Genomic DNA, 22,870 nt, shown 5'->3' with positions numbered 1-22,870 from the left:
GACAGATTGGCTCTGCGGATCCCTTCATTGCACCCATGCACGGTGATTACCTCGGTTCTTGCTCGACCCTGGGCCAGTATGTTGCATACATACGTACTTGACTATTGCCCTGGGCGCTCTTTCTGCTCGCCACCATCCCCAGCGCAACTTGGGCTATGAGCAGGTTTGACGTGTCCCGAGGGTCTTCCTCGCGCCAGCGCTCTAATGTATCCCAGGTCTGCGACGCTTGCAGGTGCGTACATGCATCCTACCGAGTATTGGGCTGCTGACTTACTCCCATGACATCAGACAGAGCAAAAGGGTATGTTCACATCTTGTGGTCGGAGCTCATCACCTGAAATTGTACCAGGCATGCAACGGTCAGAGCCCATCGTGCGAGCGACGGTTGAGGCCCAGTGAAAGCTGGTCTCACCTCATCCCCCCGTATGACACAAGCATTCCTGGGGAGCCGACGTCTGGTATGCCCGCCGACGCGCGGAAACGTGATGGGTTGGAGGCACCGCAGGCAACCACTGGCATCTTGCTCGTCGCTCCAAGTTCGCATGCGCAAGAAACATTCCCTCCGACTCTTCTTCAGCTGTACGCGCCTTGCTCTTTGCATGTACTCGTCGCCACTAACGGATCTGTCAGAGTCGATGAGTTCCTGCCATGGGCTGAAGAGTTCGGCTTCTTTCTCAACAAGGAGCTCTTCCGTTGTTCCTTCAATCCTTCAAACGGGCCTGTGGTGCAATATTCCCGTGCATTGATAGCAGCGGCTTGCCTATGGGGCGCGCACCTGAGCGACGCTGGCGATTTGGCGTGCCATGAGGCGACTTACCTCGCAGAGACTCTTCAGCAACTCGCCACTGCTTTGGGTCAGGATCATCCTCTCTGCGTTGTCCACACCATACAGACGGAGGTCCTGCTGAGCACCTACTTCTTTCGCAAGGGGCGTCCGCTGGAGGGCCAGGTTCATGCCGGTGCGGCAGGCGCGCTGGCCATGGGCGCCCGACTGCACAAAGCGACACGGGTGAGCGGCGGCGCTGCCACCGCGCCCTCGGCAGACATAGCCGACCACATCAATGCCTTCTGGGAGGTGTACGGTTTGACCGCTTGCTGGTCTTCGCATTTCGGGTACACATCCTGCATCGGCGCGGACAATATCTCGCAAATCGAGACGCCATGGCCAGGTCAAATTTCTATTCCAGACGCAGTGAGTCAGCTTCTTCGTCCGTCGGCGCGCCAATTGCTCATATCTCTCAGCCCCAAACTCTGCTGCAATTTCCGTCCGCGGTCCTTGCCAAAACACACTCTAATACTGCATCACTTCGGGGTCTTCGCGCCCAGGCGGTCTTTCTATACGAAACGTCCGTTATTCTGGCACGACAATATCGCCCAGGTACGTAGACGAAGATATTATATTGCATTATTGGAGTGCTCAAACTATTACAGGCTTGCCGAATCGCGACTCCGAGGCCTTTTTCGCAGCCTTCAGGGCACATAATAATCTACTCGAAGCATTCAGGAGCATACTGGCCCTTCCCGGATACCCGCCGCACGGCTCCCAGGTAGCGCGGATACTTTTGCTCATCCACACGCTCGTGCACGTCGCGGTCATCAAGCTGAACGAAGTCTTCCTCGAGCACGAATCCACTTCCTGGGCCCGCTACGTGGCGTCCGCGGAGGCGGTCGTGAATCTGTATGTCTCCATGCCAATGGCGAACCTCGTACACTTCAACCCCATCTTCGCGGTGCGTATTGATATGACTATTCCGATAGTTATGCGTCTCTATTGACCTGCTTGCTGCAGAGCTTGTGGTCCGTTGTTGCAGACGCTCTCATAACGGCATCCCACCGAGCGCGGAGCGTGCGGCCGTTCTCGTCGAAGCTTCGCAGCGCCCACAGCGGCCCTCCCCGCGAGGAAGAGGACGTAAGTGCATGCTTGAAGAAGGCGTGCGCCGTAATGGCCTTGATAGCGTTGGATTGTCCGCTCATGAGTAGGTCGCCGTCGGTTTGCTTGTATAGTCACCCCGCTGACGCGGATGATAGCTCAGGAGCTTCAAAAGGTGCAGGCCCTTTGCCAAATGATATGAGATAGGACATGTATAGATGTGTGGAATATAGATCCTGGATAACGAGTGATGTCCGACGAGCAGGAATGAGGACGGGGATTCATGATAGGGTGTCAAAGAAGGTCGAAGATTGCATGAGGGGGTTGGCGGGGAAGTTTACGTGTCCGATGTGGGGATGGGGCATACCGTTGTAGAAGAGGGATAACTCGTATATAGGAGCGGAGTCGTTGAAGGGAGCTTGAGAATCCTCGGTGACCATGCTGCGAATAGTTGACGTGCGCTTGAGGTGCCCTTTCGCCCGCAAGAAAACGTGCGGCGCTTTACAGACGAGACGAAGTGAGGATAGACCATGCAGCGGCTTGAGCGCGGGCTACAATATGGGAGCAACAACGTAGGGTTGCGTGGTACTGTACGTCGTGCGACGGCCCAAGGCGGAGGCAGACGGAAGCAACTTTTTTTTTTTTTTTTTTTTTTTTTTTTGAACTCTGCATTTATATACCGCAACAAGCTAAGTAAGAGCTAAGACGCGGTGGCGTTCGAGTAACGTACGAGAACCCATACATAACACGCCACTAAGAGTAGAAGGGTAACGTAAACAAGGCCTGGGGACTGCTGCCCGTGCCGACGTCCGTCGCGATACTGTGGTTGAGCTGAATGGTGGAGTAGCAGGTAACATAGGGGGTGACTTGGTGGTGTGACGGGCTGGCTACGCTACGGATATCGGGGACGGTATTGAGCAACACGACAATGAGCACCTACGAGACATATGCCATTTCGAAGGAGAGAGTTGGCTGTGCCCTCCTCCGAGAAAGCAGCCACGAACGAGATGGTCCTAAGACAACCATGCTGAGCCGTGTCTGCTGCCGCGTGCAGCACACCGTTGGTGCGGTCCCGGACTAGAGGCATGAGCTGCCTCAGTCCCTGTCGGGAACCCGCCTTGTTTACCTTCTTCGTGATGTCCTCCAACCATCCCGAGACGGCCCGAGAGAATTCCCCGTTCGGGTCACCCTCGGTGTACGTCGGCCAGTAGCTCTGCGGCGGAAGGGGCACTTGTTGAATGACTACCTTCTCCCATTTGGTGTCCAGCAGCAGTTCCGACTTTGTGGGGTCGAAGTGGAAAAGCTTGCTGAGGGACCGCATGATGTTCATCGAGTACCTCGCGAGGATTCGTGACGCCGATGCGGGGGACTGGGTGTGAAGTGCGAGTGTACCTCCCCGAGTATAGCTGGCTGCAGTGAGAGCATCACCAGCAGCAACAATGGCCGGTTTGTTGATGGCATCGAGGATGGTCTGGGGGTGGGGGCGCTTCGTGACATCGGGATGGTGTAGTGGCTGGTCAGGGATCAGAAGAAGGCGGCGGGTGGGACGGCGCCGAGGGGTGTCCAGTGTGCGTGCGGGCGGGGCGTTCGGGTGAACACGAGGTTTCTCGGGGCGTACCGGATGAGGTGGCGGGGGTGGTCGCGTCATTCGCGACTGTACAGTGGCTGCATACGATCGTGAGGGCTCCTCGGGAGCATGGGAGTCCGGGGCGACCGGAGCAGGCGGCGTGTGCGTGGGTGGCGCCACGGGCGGGTGCGTGACGGAGACGGGCGTTGGTGCTATGGTCGGGACCTCCAGGGGGATCCCACTCCATTTGGCGAGTTGGTTGACATATGTGGCCGTGTTGAAGGACGGCGGGACGGTCTTCGCCAGGGAAGCCGCCTTGGCGAGGAGACGACGCAGCTTTTCGGCGTCGTCAATCGTCTCGCTGGTGGGCATGGGTGTTCTCGACGGGGCAGCCACTGGGGGCAACGCTCCGGAGAGGGCTATGTGCGCTGGGGGTAGCTGGAAGGTTGTCGCTTGAAGTCTCGGTGTCCGAGGCTGCGGGGCCGGTGGGCTAGGGGACCGTGTCGGAACGGTGATGCGCGGCGTGTCATGTTCACGGCCACGTTTGACGACCCTGTTGGTAGCTGGGGACTTGGTTATGAGGTGTGGTACGTCCTCTGCGGACGGGTTGGGCGTTTTGGGGGGCTCGGGCGGCGAACGCCCTCGCTTCGAATTTTGACCATGACGGTTCTGGAAAAGGAAGGCCATGGACGGAAGCAACTTGTCGAGCAGGTTGGACCGCGAGTGGGCTTCGCCAACCTCTGGAGCGGCGTCGACAATATCGTTATGCTTTGTGAGTAAGTGCAGGTCAATCTAGAGCCACGGGCGGCGCACCGAGGATACTATATCGCTTGCTGAACGGCCGTCGGAACAACAGTGACAGTCGGCCTTGGGTGTCGCGAAAGACCTTGAGTCCGGAGGAAAAGTCGAAGTCAGCTAGGTCGTCTTCCTCCAATAAATAAATTCAGCCAAAGGCCCCGGTGAAGGTGAAGCTGGAGAAGCTTCTGCACGATCGAGCGAGCGGGGTGTCCGGATGCCATGATGCTGATGGAATTCCAAGAACGAACGAATCGGGCGAAGGATCGGGGCTTTGCCTCAGACCCCGGCCGCGGATGCAATTCTATACACCAGGCTTGCTTTCGTCCGTCATGTTCTTTCATACTTGAACCTCTCTCGTCTTGTTTGCTTGCGTATGCTGACCTCCAATGGCTTGGCTGGCCCTCCCGACGGAAACCCCGATCTCCGCGGACGACCGAAGGCAAGACCCTTGAGTGGCGACTTTGACCAGCTTCGCCGGAGCCATACGCTGCTCAATCTTGGTGTAGCATTCGTCTCTATATTGTCGCAACACGCATCCGACTTGCCACGCAGTTGCCGAACGGGCGAAGAAAACGGCAATACGTTCAGCGCACACGCGCTGCTTGCAGACAGAAGTCCTCTGGTAGGCCCATGATCCCATGTCGACGCGTCGTATGGTGCATAAGATCTCTTCAAACTCGCCTCATCTACAGCTGGTATGAGCAACTGCAAGGGTACAAGCGAAGAGGATTGGATGCCGACCTCATCACGAGATCGGGAGCTCCGTCCATTGGTGGTGCGTGCCGTTATATTCTCTTCACGTTGACTTTGGTCCTGATTCTATTCCTCGTAGTATCTGCCCGTCCTTGTAGAGGCGTTGATCTGCAACTTTGATCGCCGTAAATCCATCTCCTGAGTCGTCGACCACCATTCTCTCCTGCCGAATCGTTCTTTGAAGGTCGTCGGTTCTTGCTCTGTAATCTTCGAGTCCTGAACGAAGATGTATGTCGAGTTCAAGGCGAAGAAAGCTACAGCGCGTTCTAGCTTGATTACGGCTCCTCAAGATAGCAATCGAGTCCCGCTTCAACGCGCCAGGTCATCGGATCACGTGCTTCATGTCGCGTATCTGGGTCAACTTGATCCTAGCGCGTAGCGAAGAGGTGTTGTCGCCATGGACGTCTCGGGGAGGTACTGGTGAAGGTTTAAGGCGTAGAGAGCGCGGTATGAGGGATGGCTTTGGTGGCTGTCCCACTGATTATGATGACGCCGTCTGGTGTTCGCCACGTTTGTCGACTGGAGGATCATCCTGCCATGTCAAGGAGGTGAGCCTAAATTTCCTACCGTCTGATGCTGTCTATACTCACCGTCTCTTCTACCCTCAGATGACCTAGCGTCATCTGGTCGTGGGACCTGGACGTTGCGCGAAAGACATGCAATGCAAGTATCCGTCCTCGGAGCCTTCGCAATGTATCTCATCGCTCGATTGGCATCCCTTCTGAGTGCAGCTGAGAAGCAAGGTGGCTCTGGAGAGGCTTTCGAGTGGCAAGTAATTGGTGGAGGTATGTTTAGGTCCATCAATGAACTAGTGCAATTTCGGCTTCCTCTCTTCGCAGTCTGCCGAGCTCAGGCCGAGCGTGTAACTTCCCCTCTGATCCTGCGCTGCAGCACGCCCAACGCTCGGTTTCCACGTTCCCAGCGCTTTTTAAAGGGCCAAAGCTGCCTCTAATGCCCTCGAACGGGTTTCTTCTTCCTTCGCCCCGATTCTCCTCTCTGGCACCCGCGGCACCGTGCCATGCAAGACGAACCGGACGACGCTTCACCGTTCCCAAATCCGCCACCGTACGACGAGGCGGCAGAGTCGATTACGTGGCCACTTGCTCTGCCAGCTCAGCCCGTCACGACCGCTAGTAATTTCCCTGCACTAGGCGGTCGTCATGGCAGAGCACAGACACCGCGTATCGTCTCGGCCGCCCGCCTCCCCTCGTATAAGCATGCGCTATATGGACGGTACCGCACGCATCCGTACCGCCGCCCCTTCAAGCCGACGGCCCAGGCGGAGGACTATGACTATGATAACGTGCGTGCCTCGTCCGTCTTAACGAGCTCCCGGAGGCCCATCACATCCCCCGCAGGATTCCGAGACCGAGTACGTGTCGATCATGGACATTGTGCGTGTCCTGATGCATAGCTCGACCCGATGAGCTAAACCATGGTTGGCGCTGATGATCAACTTCGCAGATTACGAGCCCGAGATACCTAGCGAGTCTCGGCCTTTCATTCCCTTTCCCTCTCTCCTTTCCCTGCATTGCCTACCCGGAGACGCGGGCGGAGCGTCAACGGTCGATGTCCCTGGCCGAGCAAGCGAATTTCTTAGCGGCGCGGATCGCAGAGATTGACGCTGCTATGGTCGGTCTCGATGTCCGTCAACTTGACGAGTTGGGGGGCCGAGTCGTCGTGCGTCTATAGTGCTTCCTTTTCCCGCAAATATACTCATAAAAATGCAGGACTCCATCCTCTTCGTCCGCAGGCAGTACGCTGAGCAACGAGAGATGGCGCTCGCCCCTCGCGCTTATGGCCTGATCTAGTGGGCCGGCGCGCTCCACCACTGCGAGCATTCCCGGTCTTTATTCACGGGCCGTCTCGCGGTTGGCGAGTTCGTCTTCTCTTGCCCCTCACTGCCCTCAACGGCGGATGGACTTTGTCTCTGGTGAGCTTATGGTCTGTGTCACTTCCTAGTACGTCCTGCTGTGTTCCGAGCCATAGCCACTGCGCGTGTAGGTACAGTAGATTGTGGTATCGTAGTACGGCAGATGTCTTGTGAGTAGGTAGATTATATGTTCTCCAGGTTTCTCGGAAACTGCTTTCTGTTCTTTTGGATGTATGACAGACAAAGGACTGGGAGAGTAAGCCTGTAGTAAGACCAAGGGTCAGCCGCTTGCTGGCTGCAGCAGAATGGCAGCGCGACGCGCCAAGCCTCAGTCGGGCTGGACCCACAGGGGCTTACCGAGATAACTTAAGATCAAAGTGCCCTTCAATCATGATCGGGACCATTGTTCTTGTTTTCTCCCCCTCACCATGTCGCGCCCGGAGCTGCAAGCACCCCCGGAAATCGTATGTCATCGGCAGGAGACCACCTTATTATTTGCTAATGTGAAGTATATAGTACTATGGAGATGTTGAAGCGTCAAAATACACCGGAAAGTACGTACCTCCCCGCGCGATCACCCTTTCCCCCCTTCCCGAATGCGATGCAGCACATTGAAGACACGTCGCAATCCATAATACTCTAGTTTCGATGCTCTCTCCAATATATATATACCCAAGATTCTAATTGCTGACCATGTAGCACTCGCAATCAGCAAATTCAGGCCGACATGACCTATCGTGCACTGGAGTTGCTGCAGCTACCACCCGGCGAAACTTGTTTCCTTCTCGACATTGGCTGCGGATCTGGACTATCTGGCGAGATTTTGGACGAAGAGGGGCACATATGGGCTGGTGTTGACATCGCACCGAGCATGTTGGGTGCGTAGTACGCCGTGGAGAAGAATTCCATCGTCTCACAGTTCCCTCAGAGATCGCTCTCGAACGAGAAGTAGAAGGGGACTTATTCTTGCAAGACATTGGTCAGGGCTTTGGCTTCAGGCCAGGTAGCTTCGACGGGGCTATCAGGTACGTCCTCTCCTTCCAATATCCAGTCTTCCGCGCTCACCGATCGCCCCCAGCATCTCCGTCCTCCAATGGCTCCTGAACGCCGAGACCTCCCACCCCACATCATCCCCTCCTCACCGCCTCACCCGCTTCTTTACCACCCTCCACTCCGCCCTGCGCAATCCCTCTCGCGCCGTCCTCCAGTTCTACCCCTCATCCGACGACCAGATCCAGCTGATCACGTCCATTGCGATGCGCGCCGGTTTCGGGGGAGGTATCGTCGTCGACTACCCGAACTCAAATAAGGCGAAGAAGGTCTTCCTCGTGCTCTACGTTGGGGGGAATGGGCTACAACAAGTGCCGCAAGGCCTGACGGGCGAGGAGGGCGCGGACGCCGAGGCTCGAGTGCAGTTTGAGCGAAGGAGAGAGCGCGAGAAGCGGCGCATTGAGTCGAAGGGGAAGAGGAAAAGCGTGAAGGATAAGGACTGGATTCTGAGGAAGAAGGAGGTGCGTGCTTCCGCTGCTGCAGCAATCAAGGTGGCTTACGACTTGCGTATAGCTTTACAGGAAACGGGGGAAGGAGAGCGTACCCCGGGACTCGAAGTTTACGGGCAGAAAACGGAAGCCGACATTCTGAGTCGCTGTTTTCCTTTCGCTCATGTTCGTGACACTCTGTCAAAAGCGCGGCTCATCCACGCGATCACAGTGCCAGACATTCTGCGATACATTCGCATATCAATGCTACATTTTACATGTTAAGTGTTCAATTACGGTCTGATGGGCTTGAGAGGGAACGGCTTCTCGATGCATCCCTCTACTTCACGTCGCAGGCTCGCTAGGAACTCAGCTTTCTTCTGCTTTGGCTTCCACCCAAGAGCAGTAGCATGTGTCGGCCTAGCACGTGCATTCGAGCACAGGTCGTATCCCTGCGAGCAGTATTCAGCAGCCATCCACGCAAAACCAACGATCGGATACTCACCTTGTACCACTTGGCGATCTCCTCGTCCGTAAAAGACGTCGGCTCGGGATTGTCAGTCTTCCCGAGCGCCACCATCGCCTCCCCGATCGCCCGACTCGCCTCATACCACGAATGCTCCTCCGTCGCGCCAAAATAGTACCCCTCCCTTCCATGCGGAATCCCCGCCGGATCCCTGAGCACCGCATCCACCAGCAACATGTACAAATCGCCCAGCTCCCCAATCTCCACACTCGTCCAGATGCCCGCGCCCTTCCCCCACACGCCCGGGCGGCCCCTCAGGAGCGAGCCCGCGATGACGTTCGGCATCTGGATCGAGCGGTAGTTCGCGATGCCCGCGCGGGTGAGGGCGTGGTCGGCGTGGCCCCAGATCGTCGCGGGCATGAGGATGTAGGTGTAGGTGTAGCCGCCCTCGGCGTCGGCGGCAATGAGGGTGGTGTCGACGACGCGGTGGAGGTTAGTGATGGGGAGGGAGGCCATTTGCTCGGCGTTGGCGTCGTCGTAGATGGTTTCGCTGGCTTGGAGGCCGTTGGTGTCGACGGCGATGGCGCTGGTGCCAGACTGCAATGGCTTGTAAGTTTCCTGATTTGCTTGCCCTTTGTGTTCAGATACTAACTGTGTTTATGATAGCAGGACGCTTGCCAGTCGCCTCGAACCGCTTTTTAGCGCCGCGCAGGATGGCATTGCACGACGGCTCATGATCGCAGTCGGCCTGTTAATCCTGGTCATCTCCCGGTCAAGGCAAAAGTAGGACAAACACACACGGTTGGGATGATGATGTCTGCCTCGCTCGCCGCCCTCTCGATGAGATCGACATCATCGAGGCTGCCTACGATGGGCTCGACGCCGAAGTCCGATCTCAGCTTTTCTGCCTTCTTGGCATCGCGAAGAAGGGCAGTGATGCGGAACGTAGACCGCTTGGGGTGCTCGAGCAGGCGAGCGAGGACCGTGCCACCGATGTAGCCTGGCTATTGTCAGCTCCCCGATATTGTGGCCAATCATGGCTCACCTACCGGTGACGCCGTTGATGTGAATAGTGGTTTTCGCTGACATCTTTTCTTCCGTTTTCTGGTGGTTAGCGGACTTGCAGGCGCTCCTGTTCGACGACCCATCTTATATCGATGGAGGTAAGTACCTCGCTTGTCACTAGCTGACCGTTACCCATCGGATGCGCGCTTGCGCTCCATGGGTTACTAATGCAGAAGGGATCGTCTGACATTGTGTCTTTAGATGAGAATCGAATTCTACCGTTGTAAGAATCAATGTGAGTCAAGTACTTTACATGGGACCGAGGTATTAAGTTGTTGAATTGCGCAGGGAGCAGAGAAAGGAGTTCAACACAGTGTCGTGGCCACCCTACAACTCGCGGACAAGAGTGATACATCCGATATCAGCGATGTATTTTTCGCAAGACACACTTCACTTCATCTCTACTCTAGAGGACTCGGCTCTTCAGCGGGAACGGCTTCTCGATGCACCCTTCCACCTCCCGGTGAAGACTGGCCAAGAAGTCCGCCTTCATCTTCTTGGGTTGCCAGCCCAGTGCACACGAGTGCGTCGCCTTGCAGCGGGCATTGGAGCTCAAGTCGTAGCCCTGCGTGTTGCCGTGAGCATGCACAGGCTTTCACCAGACAAAAAGACACTCACGCTCAGGTACTTCTCTATTTCCTCCTTCGTGAAAGACGTCGGCTCAGCATCCTTCGCCTTCCCCAGCTTCACCATCGCCTCCCCCACCACCCGGCTCGCCTCATACCACGTAAACTCGTCTGCCGCACCAAAGAAGTAACCCTCCTTTCCATGAGGCACCTTCGATGGGTCCTCCAGCACCGCATCCAGCAGCAGCACATACAGCTCCCCTAGCTCCCCAATCTCAACGCACGGCCACACCGACGCGCCCTTGCCCCACACGCCCGGGTGGCCCCTCAGCAGCGACGCGCTGATCACGATGGGCATCTGCAGCGAGCGGTGGTTCGCGATGCCCGCGCGGACGAGCGCGTGGTCGGCCCATCCCCAGATCGTGGAGGGGAGGACGAGGTAGGAGGAAATGTAGCCGGCGGCGTCGACGGCGATGATGGCGGTGTCGACGGCGCGGTGCATGTTGGTGAGGGGGAGGGCTTCGAGCTGGGTGGGGTTGGCGTCGTCGTAGATGACGTCGCTGGCGAACATGCCCTGCGCGTTGTCGGAGAGGGCGCCGGTGCCGGACTAGATCAAGTGCGTTAGATGAGGGAAACCCAAAGCTGTTACACTGACCGTGTTGATGAAGGCAGAGCGCTTGCCTGTCGCCTCAAAGCGCTTCTTTAGACCACGCAGGATGGCGTGGCAAGATGGCTGATGGTCGCAGTCGGCCTAGGAAGCTCTCGTCAATGCCGCGAGCTAAGCTTTGTAGCAAGAACTCACAGTTGCGATCACGATGTCCGCATCACTCGCTGCCTTCTCAATGACTTCGACGTCGTCGAGAGAGCCTACAATGGGCTCAACACCAAAGCTCTTGAGCTTCTCTGCCTTGACAGGGTCGCGGAGCAGGGCGGTGATGCGGAACGAGGTCGCCTTGGGATGCTCGAGGAGGCGAGCAAGGACTGTGCCACCGATGTAGCCTTGCAATTCTGTGAGTCCTTTCGTGTTCTGGCGAAGGCTATGGCAAGCTCACCAGTGACGCCGTTGATGTGGATGGTGGTCTTGGTAGACATATCAGAAAACGTCTTGTCCTGTAGAGCGCAGTGTCGGACACCACAAGCTGGACGACGCGCCCTTTATTGCCAGGAAAAACTGCTGAATTTGCATGATGCTTCATGATCTTCCGAGCGACGTAGCAAGTGCAGCGGGCAGCACCCGTCGTTCATCATGGCCAGAGTGGTCTTCTCAGCGACGATGCTCGCATGGGAGTGAGCATGCAAAGACACGGCAGGCGCGGCAGCAGTGCTGCCGACAGTGACGGCGCGGCTAAGCCTGCTTATGTCCGATGTTATTTCCTAACTCCGCCTACTCAACTCAAAGACCCAGCTGTCTCTACCTAAGCAGAGCAAGAAACCTGACAGTACAAGCTATACCCCACACATGCATCGGTCCTTGCTCTCGTCATCGTCTCTGAGGCCTGAGGTCTTCAATCTTCTCATCGACCATGGTCTATTTACTCGGGCGTCGGTTGTAGGTCCACTGTGATCCGAGCCGTCGCTCACGCGCGAGTCGCGTGAGCGCGTCCTCTCGCCCGCGGTGGCGACCCACGAGGTTATCGACGTTCATCCCATACACCTCTTAGCCTCTTATATAAGTCTCCCGCCCTCTCCTCCCATACTCACCGTGGTGGAGACTAACAGGGGACTCGATCTTGTCCTGAACTATCATCTTCGCCGGCTCTCTGGGTCTTGCGATGCTCTCCCTCACGCTCAGGCGACCTTACGCGCTTCGCGTCGCTCGGCGTACGTCCTACGCGCTCGCACGGCACTACAGTGCAGGAGTTGAGGCCGTCCCCAACAAGCGCAAGACCTGGGACTCGGTAGACGACGCCGTGAAGGACGTCAAGTCGGGCGATACCGTGCTAGTTGGCGGTGCGTATTATTAGCGCTCCCGAAGCCGTATACTTACGATCCTCTCGCACGAAGGCTTCGGGCTTGCTGGTCTGCCAGGTATGTGTACACGCTATCTTCTGCACTGATCAGGCATTGAGCAAGTGTATAGACACCCTCCTGCAGGCGCTCGTCAAGCGTGGCGAGGTTACTGATGTTACCGGCGTATCGAACAACGCTGGGGCGCCAGGTCACGGACTGGGTACGCAGACGCGTGTTCTATCCCCCAAACCAGTGTTACAACTACCCCAGGTCTCCTCCTCGACTCTGGTCAGATGAGCAAGGTCATCGCTTCCTACCCCGGCGGGTGCGCACCTCCATCCTGTCATGAGACGTCCAGTTGACAAGAAACTACTTCCCCCCCTCATGCAGCAACAAGACCTTCGAGTCCAAGTACCTCAAGGGCGAGATATCGCTCGAGCTCGTCCCACAGGGCACGCTGGCCGAGCGCATCCGCTCACACGCCGCCGGCATTCCCGCCTTCTACACGCCAACGGGTGCGAACACGGCAGTCGAAACCGGCATGATCCCCATGCGCTACAACCCTGGCGGTGCGTCGAAGGGCGTGCAGATACCGGGCATTCCGAAGGAGGCGCGCGAGATTAATGGCCGGCGATACGTCCTGGAGACCGCCATTCCAGGCGACGTCGCGTTCGTGCGTGCGTGGAAGGTGGACGAGGTTGGGAACTGTGTGTTCAGGTAGGTGAAGTTCATCGACACTGCTGCGAGGAAGGGGCTGAGTTGATCTGTTCAGATATGCAGCACACAATTTCAGCTCCGTCATGGCGAAGAACGCAAAGCTGACTATCGTCGAGGTAGCTCATGCTGAGACGACATCACTAGCTCTCGCTAACCCTTACCCCAGGCCGAGAACATCGTCCCCGCTGGCGCCATCTCTCCCAACGCCATACATCTCCCTGGCATCTACGTCGACCGCATTGTTCGTGCCACCGCGCCCAAAGAAATCGAATACGTCACTCTAGCGAAGGACCCATCCTCCTCCTCTTCCAAACCCATCGACCTCAAGCTGGACAACCGACATAAGATTGCGAAGCGCGCAGCGAAGGAGATCAAGGACGGGTTCTACGTCAACCTGGGAATTGGTATGCCGACGCTGGTGCCGGAGCACCTGGAGCCGGGAGTGAAGGTGTGGATGCAGAGCGAGAATGGGATTTTGGGTATGGGGCCGTACCCGACAGAGAAGGAGTTGGACCCGTGAGTGGTTTGAGTGAAGGTAGATAGGAAGACGAAGCTGACGACAACGCAGAGACCTAATCAACGCAGGGAAGGAGACGGTGACGCTCTTGCCTGGTGCTTCGGTCTTCGGTGAGTACATACGAGGAACTGCAAGTGAAGATGAGGCTGAGTGAGGCATAGACTCATGCGAATCCTTTGCCATGATTCGCGGCGGGCACGTCGACGTCTCCATCCTCGGTGCTTTGCAAGTATCCGCAGCGGGAGATATCGCCAACTTCATGATCCCCGGCAAGATGCTCAAGGGCATCGGGGGCGCGATGGACCTCGTCTCGAACCCTGACAAGACGAAGGTGCGTATACTCCGTGGACATCTCGATGCGCCCGACGTATGGCTGACCCCACCGCTCACGCTACCCCCAGGTCATCGTCCTCACCGAGCACACCGCGAAGGATGGCTCGCCCAAGATCCTCAAGGAGTGCACCCTGCCGCTCACCGGCGCGCGCGCCGTCAGCCAAATCATCACCGAGCTCTGCGCCTTCGATGTCGACCGCGCGAATGGGGGCTTGACGCTGGTAGATCTTCAGGATGGGGTGACGCTGGATGAGGTGCGGGCGAAGACGGGGTGCGAGTTCAAGGTGCGGGGGCAGTGAGGGGAGGATGGAGTATCTAAGGGAGCGGAAAGGAAGGGTGGAGCTAGCACACAAGGAAGCAATGTTGTATTCTTCGTTGCAATGCATATGGAAGGTCCAGTACACGGAGTGATACTTTGGCAGAGCCGGGGCAAAGGTTCTCGGCGGGCTGGCCGGTAAAGCCTGCAGCATAGCCTTCGTATCAGATGAAGACGTATATAGTTGTAACGCATATGCGAACAACAGTGAAGGGTGTGTAAAAACGTAGGCACCCATTGGCTGCAGAAGGGTAAGGGCGTTGACAAGCGGATGAAAGCGCAGCATACACGCACCCTACTACAAGTCCCCCATCTCCTGCTCCAACTTCCTATTCCTCTCCTCACGAGCAAGCCTACTCTTCTCGAGCTTCCACTTGACGAGATTCAGCAGCCGCTGGTCCTCGGGCAACGCCGTTCTCGGGTGGGTCTCGTGTAGATACCAGGCGAAGAAACCGGTGAAGACACCCAGTGCGCAGTCCAGTGACCTAGCGAGGAGTCAGACGAGGCGCAGTGAGCCACACATGTCGCGCACCTCGAGAGCAAGACGGGGGGCGCCATGATCGCTCGAGCTAAGGCGCGTCACATCCGATCAGACGCGTCCCCTCTCCTCCCCCGCCACCATCATCACCACCACCATGTCCAGCAGCAAGCAGTACAAGACCATAGGCGAGGACCTCTGGAAGTCCCGCACGGAGAAAATTGTACGCTTCCCCTCCCCCATCCCCTCATGGTGCTCTAAGCTGAAGCCCCGCGGAGAATGCAGAGCTGTTCGCGATGACCTACGGCGCGCTCGTCGCGCAGCTGGTGCAGGACTACGAGGACTATCAGGAGGTGAACAAGCAGTTGGAGCGTATGGGGTACAACATTGGGACGCGCCTGATCGAGGACTTTCTCGCGAAGAGCGGGCTTGGGCGCTGTGCGGACTTCCGCGATGTGGGGGAGGTGGTGGCCAAGGTGTGTATCGGTGCAATTGGTCGAGGGCTGCGGCTGATGCATCTGCGCGTCCCCAGGTCGGATTCAAGGCATTCTTGAATATCACGCCTACAATAGCGCATGCGGTGCCGGGGCAGACAGCAGCGAACAGCAGGCCATCAAGCACAACAGGAACACCACAACCGACCTCTGGCGCGTCATTCACTCTCACCCTCGACGACAACCCGCTGGCCGAGTTCGTCGAGCTACCAGACGATGCGCTAGAAGGGGGACTATGGTTCAGCAACGTTTTATGTGGTGTCTTGCGAGGAGCGTTGGAGATGGTGCGTCCGATGCATACCTCGCCTTCCTGCCGCACTCACAACCTGCATTCCCCTTCCAGGTCCAGATGCAAGTGTCAGCAGAGTTCGTCTCGGACGTTCTGCGCGGCGACGAGAACACGCAAATCAGGGTACGGCTCATCAAGTACTTGGAGGAGGAAGTACCGGTTGGGGACGATTAGCACGATTATCGGGTATGTATTACTAGCAGTCATATATTCAGAGGACTTTTGGCATCCTGGGCCATACTGAACTTCCATCCGCATTTCTTTGGCTCGATAGGTGTGTATATTGCAGTTCGTAAGCTCATCATACTCCGTTGAGTGCCTCTTCTTCCTTCCCCTCACCTCGGACGCCTCGGCGGCCCCCTCGGCTTCGCGAACGTCGTAGTGGGCGGCGGGTTTGGTGTCGCGCCTACAATGTCGCTCGAAGTCCTCGTAGACACCAGATCCAGCTCGGACACCAGCAGCGCCTCGTCGATGGTGCTCGGATCCGACGTCTCGATCTTGCGGGTCGCGATGTGCGATTGCGTGCCAGCGTCGTTGAGGATAGCCTGCGCGCCACGCTGGATCATGAGAGCGCCTGATGCGCAGAGCATACGGTACTTGATGGGCGAGCTGGAGGGGCAAGAGTAGATGAAGACTGGATTATGTGTCAGATTGAAGGCAATGAAGGGGTAGAGGGATATGCTGACTGATTTCTCGCCGAGGGGGTGAGGTGTGCGATTGGGGCCAGGCGAAGAGGACGTAGCAAGGGTCAGTCTTGGGGAGTACCGATGCGAGGTCCTGGATGGTAGTTTCCCGAGACGATTGGAGAGCCAGTTTCTCCGCAGGCATCTCTACGGTCTGTTGCGCATTGATCAGTGTTTGGTAATGGACAAGCGACATGGACGCACCAAGACGACGACACGGCAGTCGTCCGCCTCCCCGAGCTCCTTCACCGCCTGCGCGGCATCATCGTTCCACTCGAAGCCCACGCCCGTGTTCACCAAATCCTGGCGATCATGACTGTCAGAGTCCGACCACCGTACGCGTCCATCCTGGCGCACTCACCGTGACCCTCCGCCTCGCACCCTCATACTGATTGATCCCACCCTCCCGCTCCGCCGCCTTCACGTCCTCAATCTCCTTCTCGCGTGCGGACAGAGGCTTCGGCGCAGCCAGATGTCGCAGGTGCGCTGCGTACGCCTCGGGCGTGACATCGTCTTTCGACGTCGCGTAGATGTTGTCAGTGAAGGTGGCGGAGCCGAGGGCGCGCATTAGCGCGTTGCGGGTGGAGGCGTAGAGCATCTGGGATAGTGTATGCATTCATATTTGTTGTGAAGGATAGAGGACGGTGTAGGGCATTGAGTACGCCCGCAGATGAGGAGATCGGTGAGCTTGCGGTCGATGCCATGAGGAATGGGATGCGCACCTTGTCCCGTACTTTCGCATTATCTGGGACGTAGTGAATGGCTAGCCAGTCCGAGGAGGGTGCATCGAGCTTTGCCAGGATGTATGCAGGCTCAGCATCCTCGAGTAGCTCCTGCAGCTTAGGTAGATCGTCCGCGAGCTGACCGCCGACCGGAACCGACGCAGCGTGGACCAAGGACTCTAATCGTGCGAGTGATCATTGAGTGCACGCTGCTCAAAGGTATATAGACGCACCATTCTGGATGACAACCTTCAGAAAACGCGTCGACTTGTCCTGTACCGCGGAAGAGAACGTCGCAGCGAGGTCCTGCGACACGCCAATGCCAGACGTCGCCATGGTTCGTAGTAGAGATGAGCTTCTTGCTTCGTTGGGATGTACAAGCTCCAAAAAAGCCTCGCCGCGGGCCCTTCAGTCAGGATGACGGTTAGAGGAAAGCCGTGGCCGGACTCTAGACCCGTGCGGTGCCAAATGGAAACAATACCTTCCTTCTGGGGATATGTCCTAGCGGAGGAGATTGACATGAGCTCGCAAGCTCCCGTCAACAAGGCTTAGATCATGGACGTAAGTAGCGACATCTCATACGGTAGGCTACAGACGACGATTGCGAGCTTACGAGTTGAGAGGTCGTGGTTTGCCAATCTATTCAGCTCCAGCCTGCAAAGTTAGCCACTGAGCCTTACAGCAGGAAGACAGTAGATTTCACCACGACCCTACAGTTTCTTACACTGACGCACGGAGGAAGAAACATCCTCCACTTCGTCTTCCCTGGCTTGACTCCCCATAGGGCCCGCGCGCCAGCCTCGACGTAGACGGCGTAGAGAACACGTCAGCTGGTCACGAAATCTGACGGCGATTCTATTGTTCCCGATTTGGAGACAATTGTCCTCAAATCTGGTCTGTCGGCGACTCACAGCGGCTCCCGATCTTTTCACCGCGCGCGCAACCTTCAGGGATCGTAGCATATCATATAAAGGATCGTGGTGAATACTATATAATCGAATGCAGACTTCGGCCAGCGAAGCGAACGGCGGAATCATCCCAAGTGACCACCTCAGTTACGGTCCTAGGGCTTCCTGCGCTTCCAAACGGACGAAAGCGTCAACGCCCTGAGTTTCCTTGGTTTGACCTTTGATGGTGATTCGCTTGACAACGAGGAGGACTTTTGGCGCAGAGACACTGTCTTCCGCGTCAGCCACCAACAAAAACAAGTCAGCGCGCATCGGACGCACCCAAGCGTGACTTCAGCTTGTTGGCAATGGGCACGAAGCCCGTGGTGATTGACCACTTCGACTCTCTGGTCGGCATGCTAGGCGCTATAGGCACAGACAAGGCCTGAACGCTCGCGGACTCAGTACGACGTGCTTCGATGCCAGCCATGTATTCGTCATCACGACGTCGCACTTCGACCTTCAGCCGACGGACACGTTCTTCGTATTCTAATCGTATCCTGTTGAGCAATCAGCACTTTCCTTGCTCGATTGCACCCATGCTTACCTGCGGATCGCTTCTAGCTCTTCCATGAATCCGGTTGGCGAAGGAGGCGCGTCCAAGGTGCTCAAGTCGTATGAGAGAGGAACGATGACCGGGGACACGTCGCGCAGGTCCGACTGGTAGTTGATGGCAGCGAGTATGTCGTTTGTGACATCCGCAACATCGTCGCTGGCTGGGGTCGCGTCGTCGTCCTGCGCGCCATCCCCAGAATGAGTCGATGCAGGACCGGACGCGGCGTAGCTACCATCGCCCGAGTAGCTACTGGCCCTGGAGTATGGGTTACTAGGTTTCCAGTTTTCGTCAAGTATCATATAACAGTCATCGTCCTCGTCAGAAGGGTCGGCTAGGTCCTCAGCTAGTAGTTCGGCGGCCCTGACTTGCCAATAAGGAATATCGGAAACCTCGCTGTTGGCAAGCTTGATAGCAGAGAGCGCCATTTCACCAAGAGAAGCAGGCGGCGGCGCGACTCCTCTCGCCGCACAATCGCGCAGACACTCTCGTCGCCGTTCATCGTCTTCGAGCACAGCGTTCAGCGCCACAGATTCACCGGGACCCAGAGAATGAGGGGGGTCGACAGGCCGGATTTCTGTCTTGATCCGCACGCGCGTATGATGCAGCGCGACGTGGTAGCACCCATCCCAAGGCAGCGGATGGCAGCAATGGGCAGCTCTTCGACCATCTGGATGTTGGGTGTTGGGACGGATAGGAACACACATCCGAGACTCGAGGAACTCCTCCGGCTTGTCAGGTGGGAGACCCTGTTGAACGAGCGCCATGTACGCCGTTTCGTAAAATGGTGGGAGTTGAGGGACACCAATTGTCTGCAAACTGTCAGTCGGGCTACGCATACTCTGGAGATGAGGACGCGCACCTGCGTCGTGCAGGCCACATAGACTTTGGGCGTGATTCTGCGAGCGGCTAGGGTGACCTCATCATCCTCCAGATCCTGTAGGGATGCTTCTGGGTCCAGGCGAAAAGTGAAGTATGCGCCGTTGTAGGGGAAGGACATGTAACTTGGTTGCAGCAATGGCGATGGTTGGAAGAAAGCAGTTGCACGTATATAAAGGAACCATCAGACCATCACAAAATACAAAAGAACACAAGACATTTCAAGTCGGACAAGAACCAACTTGGAACAATGGAATACGCCAAAGCGGTAACCTGGACCGCGCCGGAGCACAGCCACCCGGTCTCCGGTTCCGTATGAGGAAATCTGATTGTTCAACTTCGGTGTTTTCTTTTCACTCTCATCGACCGTGAACGGCTGTTCCGCCCTTGTTTGCTATGCGTGGACCTATCCTCCATACGACGAACAATGTCCTCAGACCTTTCTTGGTATGGTGCCCCGCGGTTAAATACCACGTCAAGGTTGGCCGCCGCACCATCATTTGCTCCTCATTCCCATCGTACTTCCTTATTTTGTGATCGCTACTGATAATGCCGCCCGCTACTCGCATCCCCGCTTCACCGATCCCTGGACTATTCTTTGCTAGACCGACCTGTACCCCCCATTGTGCACTTGTCCCGGACCCTCATCTTCGCAGCAAGTCTGGCCGATCCGTCGCTCCCGGAGACATCCATGTTACTCGCACCTCCCTCGTAGCTCCTTTCCACAAAGCCATGGATATTGCATCCTTAGAGTCGAAGGAGAACAAAGGTTTTCGACACGCATCAACGTCCGACTCGCAATCTACCACCGCATCCTCGATCCGCGCCTCGCAGCGTTCCACGCTCCTGTCGGCGTCCTGCGCCTCCACCTCCAAGGGTGGAAAAAGAAGGCCCTGTATCGTCATCCAAATGCAGCGTAGCTCCGCTCGGGTCTTTCTCATGGGTACCTTTGGGGGCAGTCGCACACAGGACCTGCCCCAAGAGCTTCGACCCTACCTCGCCATCATGTCCTCGTGCAACTGCAAGTGGAAGGGCAACTGGCTGGAGAAGTGGAGGAATGGACACGCGCATAGCATCCCGGAGTGGTACCAGGAGGATGGAAACATCCAATATATCGTGCCCATAGTGCATGAGATCGGTATGGATGCCGTCGAAGAGCGATGGGCCGACCGGATGCCTTCCCGCGACAACAATGCTGAGGGGTACCATATGGATATGACCAACATGAACCTGTTACTCCGACATTCTGAAAGGATGGGAGGAGATCTGAAGATGCGATGTGTCAGCCGGGAGTACAGGAAGCGTCTTCGGCGAGCGGCCAGGAAGCCAGTGAGTCATCTTCAAGCGCCTGGGTTCTGTCAAGTACGAACTGACGTTCTTCCAGGTTGACAGCCAGCAGCCAACGCGCCATCGCTCAACTCGCAGCGTCTCATCGGTGGCATGTCCGTCCACGCTCAGTGCGATTTCGGAGTCGGGAACTTTCTCCTCGACAACCGAGACCATCGCTTCGGCAGGCCGAGGAGCAGCAGACTCGTGCTCGTGGCGCAGTGGAATGTCTAGTGCCGATATATTGAAGTCCCATGAACGCTCGTCTTTATCCGACTCGCGCAATACGGCGAAGGCAGGAAAGCCTGATCCAGAGACGTCGTCGACGCGCTCTGCGCGCTCATTCATGTCACGTCCTTTTTTCTCTTCGGTGCGCCGCTTTAACTGTACACGCACAACTTACCATACTGACGCTATATCAGCCTTTGGCGAAGCAATCACAATCTTCAATTGCTTCACGACAGCCTTGAGGGTTTGCCGCCCTTCGATGCGAATACATTGTACGACCGATGGGGAATGCGGGCATTCTCATCAGGTCGTCGTCTTCTTCCCAAGCGCAGGCAGGCTACCTGCATCCTTTGAATGGACATCACTCTGTAGCTTAGGTCTCTTTGTAGCGTACTCAACTCGCAAACGACTGCGGTACATTATTGCGCATTAATCTTATTATTATGCTCTATTTATGGCCTTTCCCTGAATGCATCGATCTGTTGGACCGCATCTCTCCGCGCGTGAGCCATGGCCTTGATTCGCTCAGCCAGACGATACAACATCTCGACCTGGCCCTCATCCCTAGCCGTGCGCTCCTCCAGGAGATCGGCGAGTTCGTTCAATCGCGTGTCAACCTTCGAGTGGCCCTCAAAGATGAGCGAAGGTGACTTGGCGGCGATACGAGACGCATGCGTTGAGACAGAGTGTGTAGATGTGGGCGAGGCAGGCCCAGCCTCGTCTTCAGCAAAGCTCAGCGAAGAGTCAGCGGAAGACGAGGTGAAGACGTCCGACAGCCAGGGTGATCCGATATCTTCGCGTTCGTCCTTGATATCTTCGTCCTTCCCCGCATCGGCCGCCTCGTCTACGCCTCGCATCTCGTCGATGACTCGGCGGAAGCGCCGCACGGCAGTCGGCGAAAGGAGCGACAAGTGAGGAGCATGCGGGATGGGCTGGGCCTCGGAAAAGGGACGAAGAGGAGCAGCGGGAGTGGACCCATTCAGGGCGTTGGCAGCGGCCACGTTGATGGTCAGAGGACGGCGACGAGGAAGACGAGTGGCAGCCCTAGGGGGTGTAGGCGGAGGAGAAAAATTTTGCGTGATATCTTGTGCATTAAAAGGGCACTCTGGATCGCTGGCATTCGGTGATTCTGGAGAAGGAGGAAGCTGGACTGGCGATGGGAACTGAGCGACAGAAGGGAGCTCTCCAGTGGGCGGCGGAGTGAGAGGCATGTCAGTCGTCGGACATTGTGACTTCGTGGCTGGCTTCGGAAACATCAAGGGCGGGGTTGCGACACGCATGTCGTGGAGGACGGCGCGGTCGGCGACAGAGATCGTCGCAGTCTGGAATCCCTGGATGTGCGGCGCCTCGCCAAGAACAGGTATTATCGCAACGTCACTCGAGTCTGTCGAGATGCTGGAGTTCGGGCTTTCGATGCTGGTCGACGGAGATTGTAGCAGGAGACGCAGAGTTGTTGGACTGACGCGGGGAAAGAACTTCGTGCGCAGGGGCGTCGACAGGTAGGTAGCTTTGACCAGGGATCCAGAGAATGAGTGCGTCGTGTCTGCAGCGAGGTGTTCGTGTCGGACCGCGCCAGCATCGTCAGGCGATGCCACCTCAACTCGGGCCTGCACCGCCGCCGCCGGAGCTAGAGCTTCCTCGCCCATAGACCCCATACGGGAAAAGCTTTCATCTCGAGGAAGCTCAAGCTCGCTATGAAGCGCCTGCAGAACCAAGCCCAACTCTTCCTCCTCCGCGTCGACTCCGCGTTCGAGATCGCCTATGAGTCTGTATAGCTCCGGATGGACAGAGCGATCGCGGCTTTGAGGATGGGAAAGCTTGCTCATGGCCGTCTCAGGTGCAGCAAGCATTCAAGCTTAAGTTGCGTTATAGGTTCAGCGATGCTGTAAGATCGACCCGGGGCGAGATGAAGGGAGGAAGCAAGGGCGGTCGTGAGCAATTGTAGAAACGGGAGCCAGAACGAGAAGTATGGGTCCATTGTGGGTCCATCGGGCGCCCTTGC

At 56.9% G+C, this 22,870-nt stretch overlaps 13 protein-coding genes across 13 annotated transcripts; 6 read left to right on the top strand and 7 right to left on the bottom strand.

The window, feature by feature from the left end:
* Positions 1-155: 155 nt before the first annotated feature.
* On the top strand, positions 156-2,117 carry SCHCODRAFT_01145009 (uncharacterized protein; the record flags this gene model as incomplete). The annotated part of the gene is made up of 7 exons (XM_050341103.1): positions 156-254; positions 350-579; positions 631-1,192; positions 1,243-1,378; positions 1,432-1,730; positions 1,790-1,976; positions 2,029-2,117. 7 exons carry the CDS (start codon positions 156-158, stop codon positions 2,070-2,072), a joined length of 1,557 nt encoding a protein of 518 aa, XP_050203029.1. The 3' UTR covers positions 2,073-2,117.
* A 34-nt stretch (positions 2,118-2,151) lies between these two features.
* SCHCODRAFT_01083669 (uncharacterized protein) lies at positions 2,152-4,875 on the bottom strand (the record flags this gene model as incomplete). Its single annotated transcript, XM_003035736.2, has 4 exons — positions 2,152-2,421; positions 2,601-2,762; positions 2,811-4,229; positions 4,579-4,875. The coding sequence occupies 4 exons, from the start codon at positions 4,873-4,875 to the stop codon at positions 2,152-2,154; spliced, it is 2,148 nt and encodes a 715-aa protein (XP_003035782.1).
* Positions 4,876-5,594: 719 nt separating this feature from the next.
* SCHCODRAFT_02033467 (uncharacterized protein) lies at positions 5,595-6,821 on the top strand. Its single transcript, XM_003034920.3, has 4 exons — positions 5,595-6,291; positions 6,347-6,382; positions 6,453-6,668; positions 6,719-6,821. Exons 1-4 carry the CDS (start codon positions 6,007-6,009, stop codon positions 6,797-6,799), a joined length of 618 nt encoding a protein of 205 aa, XP_003034966.1. The 5' UTR covers positions 5,595-6,006; the 3' UTR covers positions 6,800-6,821.
* A 451-nt stretch (positions 6,822-7,272) lies between these two features.
* SCHCODRAFT_02607562 (S-adenosyl-L-methionine-dependent methyltransferase) lies at positions 7,273-8,632 on the top strand. Its single transcript, XM_003034921.2, has 6 exons — positions 7,273-7,325; positions 7,378-7,415; positions 7,561-7,739; positions 7,790-7,886; positions 7,940-8,372; positions 8,425-8,632. Exons 1-6 carry the CDS (start codon positions 7,290-7,292, stop codon positions 8,500-8,502), a joined length of 861 nt encoding a protein of 286 aa, XP_003034967.1. The 5' UTR covers positions 7,273-7,289; the 3' UTR covers positions 8,503-8,632.
* SCHCODRAFT_02695538 (NAD(P)-binding protein) lies at positions 8,633-9,894 on the bottom strand (the record flags this gene model as incomplete). The annotated part of the gene is made up of 5 exons (XM_003035737.2): positions 8,633-8,791; positions 8,845-9,402; positions 9,458-9,553; positions 9,606-9,805; positions 9,855-9,894. 5 exons carry the CDS (start codon positions 9,892-9,894, stop codon positions 8,633-8,635), a joined length of 1,053 nt encoding a protein of 350 aa, XP_003035783.1.
* Positions 9,895-10,087: 193 nt separating this feature from the next.
* SCHCODRAFT_02607558 (uncharacterized protein) lies at positions 10,088-11,083 on the bottom strand. The gene is made up of 3 exons (XM_003035738.2): positions 10,489-11,083; positions 10,159-10,435; positions 10,088-10,105 (listed from the first exon to the last, which is right to left on the bottom strand). Exons 1-2 carry the CDS (start codon positions 11,005-11,007, stop codon positions 10,277-10,279), a joined length of 678 nt encoding a protein of 225 aa, XP_003035784.2. The 5' UTR covers positions 11,008-11,083; the 3' UTR covers positions 10,088-10,105; positions 10,159-10,276.
* Positions 11,084-12,036: 953 nt separating this feature from the next.
* Positions 12,037-14,405, top strand: SCHCODRAFT_02607549 (3-oxoacid CoA-transferase). Its single transcript, XM_003034922.2, has 10 exons — positions 12,037-12,386; positions 12,441-12,464; positions 12,517-12,606; positions 12,657-12,711; positions 12,777-13,103; positions 13,159-13,219; positions 13,270-13,619; positions 13,672-13,730; positions 13,782-13,951; positions 14,022-14,405. The coding sequence occupies exons 1-10, from the start codon at positions 12,209-12,211 to the stop codon at positions 14,250-14,252; spliced, it is 1,545 nt and encodes a 514-aa protein (XP_003034968.1). The 5' UTR covers positions 12,037-12,208; the 3' UTR covers positions 14,253-14,405.
* Positions 14,406-14,567: 162 nt separating this feature from the next.
* SCHCODRAFT_02695535 (uncharacterized protein) lies at positions 14,568-14,827 on the bottom strand (the record flags this gene model as incomplete). Its single annotated transcript, XM_003035739.2, has 2 exons — positions 14,568-14,754; positions 14,802-14,827. 2 exons carry the CDS (start codon positions 14,825-14,827, stop codon positions 14,568-14,570), a joined length of 213 nt encoding a protein of 70 aa, XP_003035785.1.
* Positions 14,828-14,904: 77 nt separating this feature from the next.
* Positions 14,905-15,704, top strand: SCHCODRAFT_02562706 (TRAPP I complex; the record flags this gene model as incomplete). The annotated part of the gene is made up of 4 exons (XM_003034923.1): positions 14,905-14,970; positions 15,026-15,223; positions 15,280-15,525; positions 15,585-15,704. The coding sequence occupies 4 exons, from the start codon at positions 14,905-14,907 to the stop codon at positions 15,702-15,704; spliced, it is 630 nt and encodes a 209-aa protein (XP_003034969.1).
* Positions 15,452-17,378, bottom strand: SCHCODRAFT_02526105 (actin depolymerizing protein). Its single transcript, XM_003035740.2, has 6 exons — positions 17,169-17,378; positions 16,936-17,114; positions 16,575-16,811; positions 16,418-16,516; positions 16,217-16,367; positions 15,452-16,164 (listed from the first exon to the last, which is right to left on the bottom strand). Exons 1-6 carry the CDS (start codon positions 17,269-17,271, stop codon positions 15,866-15,868), a joined length of 1,068 nt encoding a protein of 355 aa, XP_003035786.1. The 5' UTR covers positions 17,272-17,378; the 3' UTR covers positions 15,452-15,865.
* A 612-nt stretch (positions 17,379-17,990) lies between these two features.
* SCHCODRAFT_02562701 (uncharacterized protein) lies at positions 17,991-19,545 on the bottom strand (the record flags this gene model as incomplete). The annotated part of the gene is made up of 4 exons (XM_003035741.3): positions 19,298-19,545; positions 18,430-19,247; positions 18,165-18,382; positions 17,991-18,115 (listed from the first exon to the last, which is right to left on the bottom strand). Exons 1-4 carry the CDS (start codon positions 19,433-19,435, stop codon positions 17,991-17,993), a joined length of 1,299 nt encoding a protein of 432 aa, XP_003035787.1. The 5' UTR covers positions 19,436-19,545.
* Positions 19,546-19,863: 318 nt separating this feature from the next.
* Positions 19,864-20,874, top strand: SCHCODRAFT_02484951 (uncharacterized protein; the record flags this gene model as incomplete). The annotated part of the gene is made up of 2 exons (XM_003034924.2): positions 19,864-20,643; positions 20,707-20,874. The coding sequence occupies 2 exons, from the start codon at positions 19,864-19,866 to the stop codon at positions 20,872-20,874; spliced, it is 948 nt and encodes a 315-aa protein (XP_003034970.1).
* Positions 20,875-21,247: 373 nt separating this feature from the next.
* SCHCODRAFT_02674761 (uncharacterized protein) lies at positions 21,248-22,795 on the bottom strand. Its single transcript, XM_003035742.3, has one exon. It carries the CDS (start codon positions 22,716-22,718, stop codon positions 21,321-21,323), a length of 1,398 nt encoding a protein of 465 aa, XP_003035788.1. The 5' UTR covers positions 22,719-22,795; the 3' UTR covers positions 21,248-21,320.
* Between the last annotated feature and the right edge of the window lie 75 nt (positions 22,796-22,870).

Source organism: Schizophyllum commune, assembly GCF_000143185.2.
Source record: "Schizophyllum commune H4-8 unplaced genomic scaffold SCHCOscaffold_1, whole genome shotgun sequence".
Taxonomy (NCBI): Eukaryota; Fungi; Basidiomycota; class Agaricomycetes; order Agaricales; family Schizophyllaceae; genus Schizophyllum; species Schizophyllum commune.
This window is presented reverse-complemented; position numbering and strand designations above follow the sequence as displayed.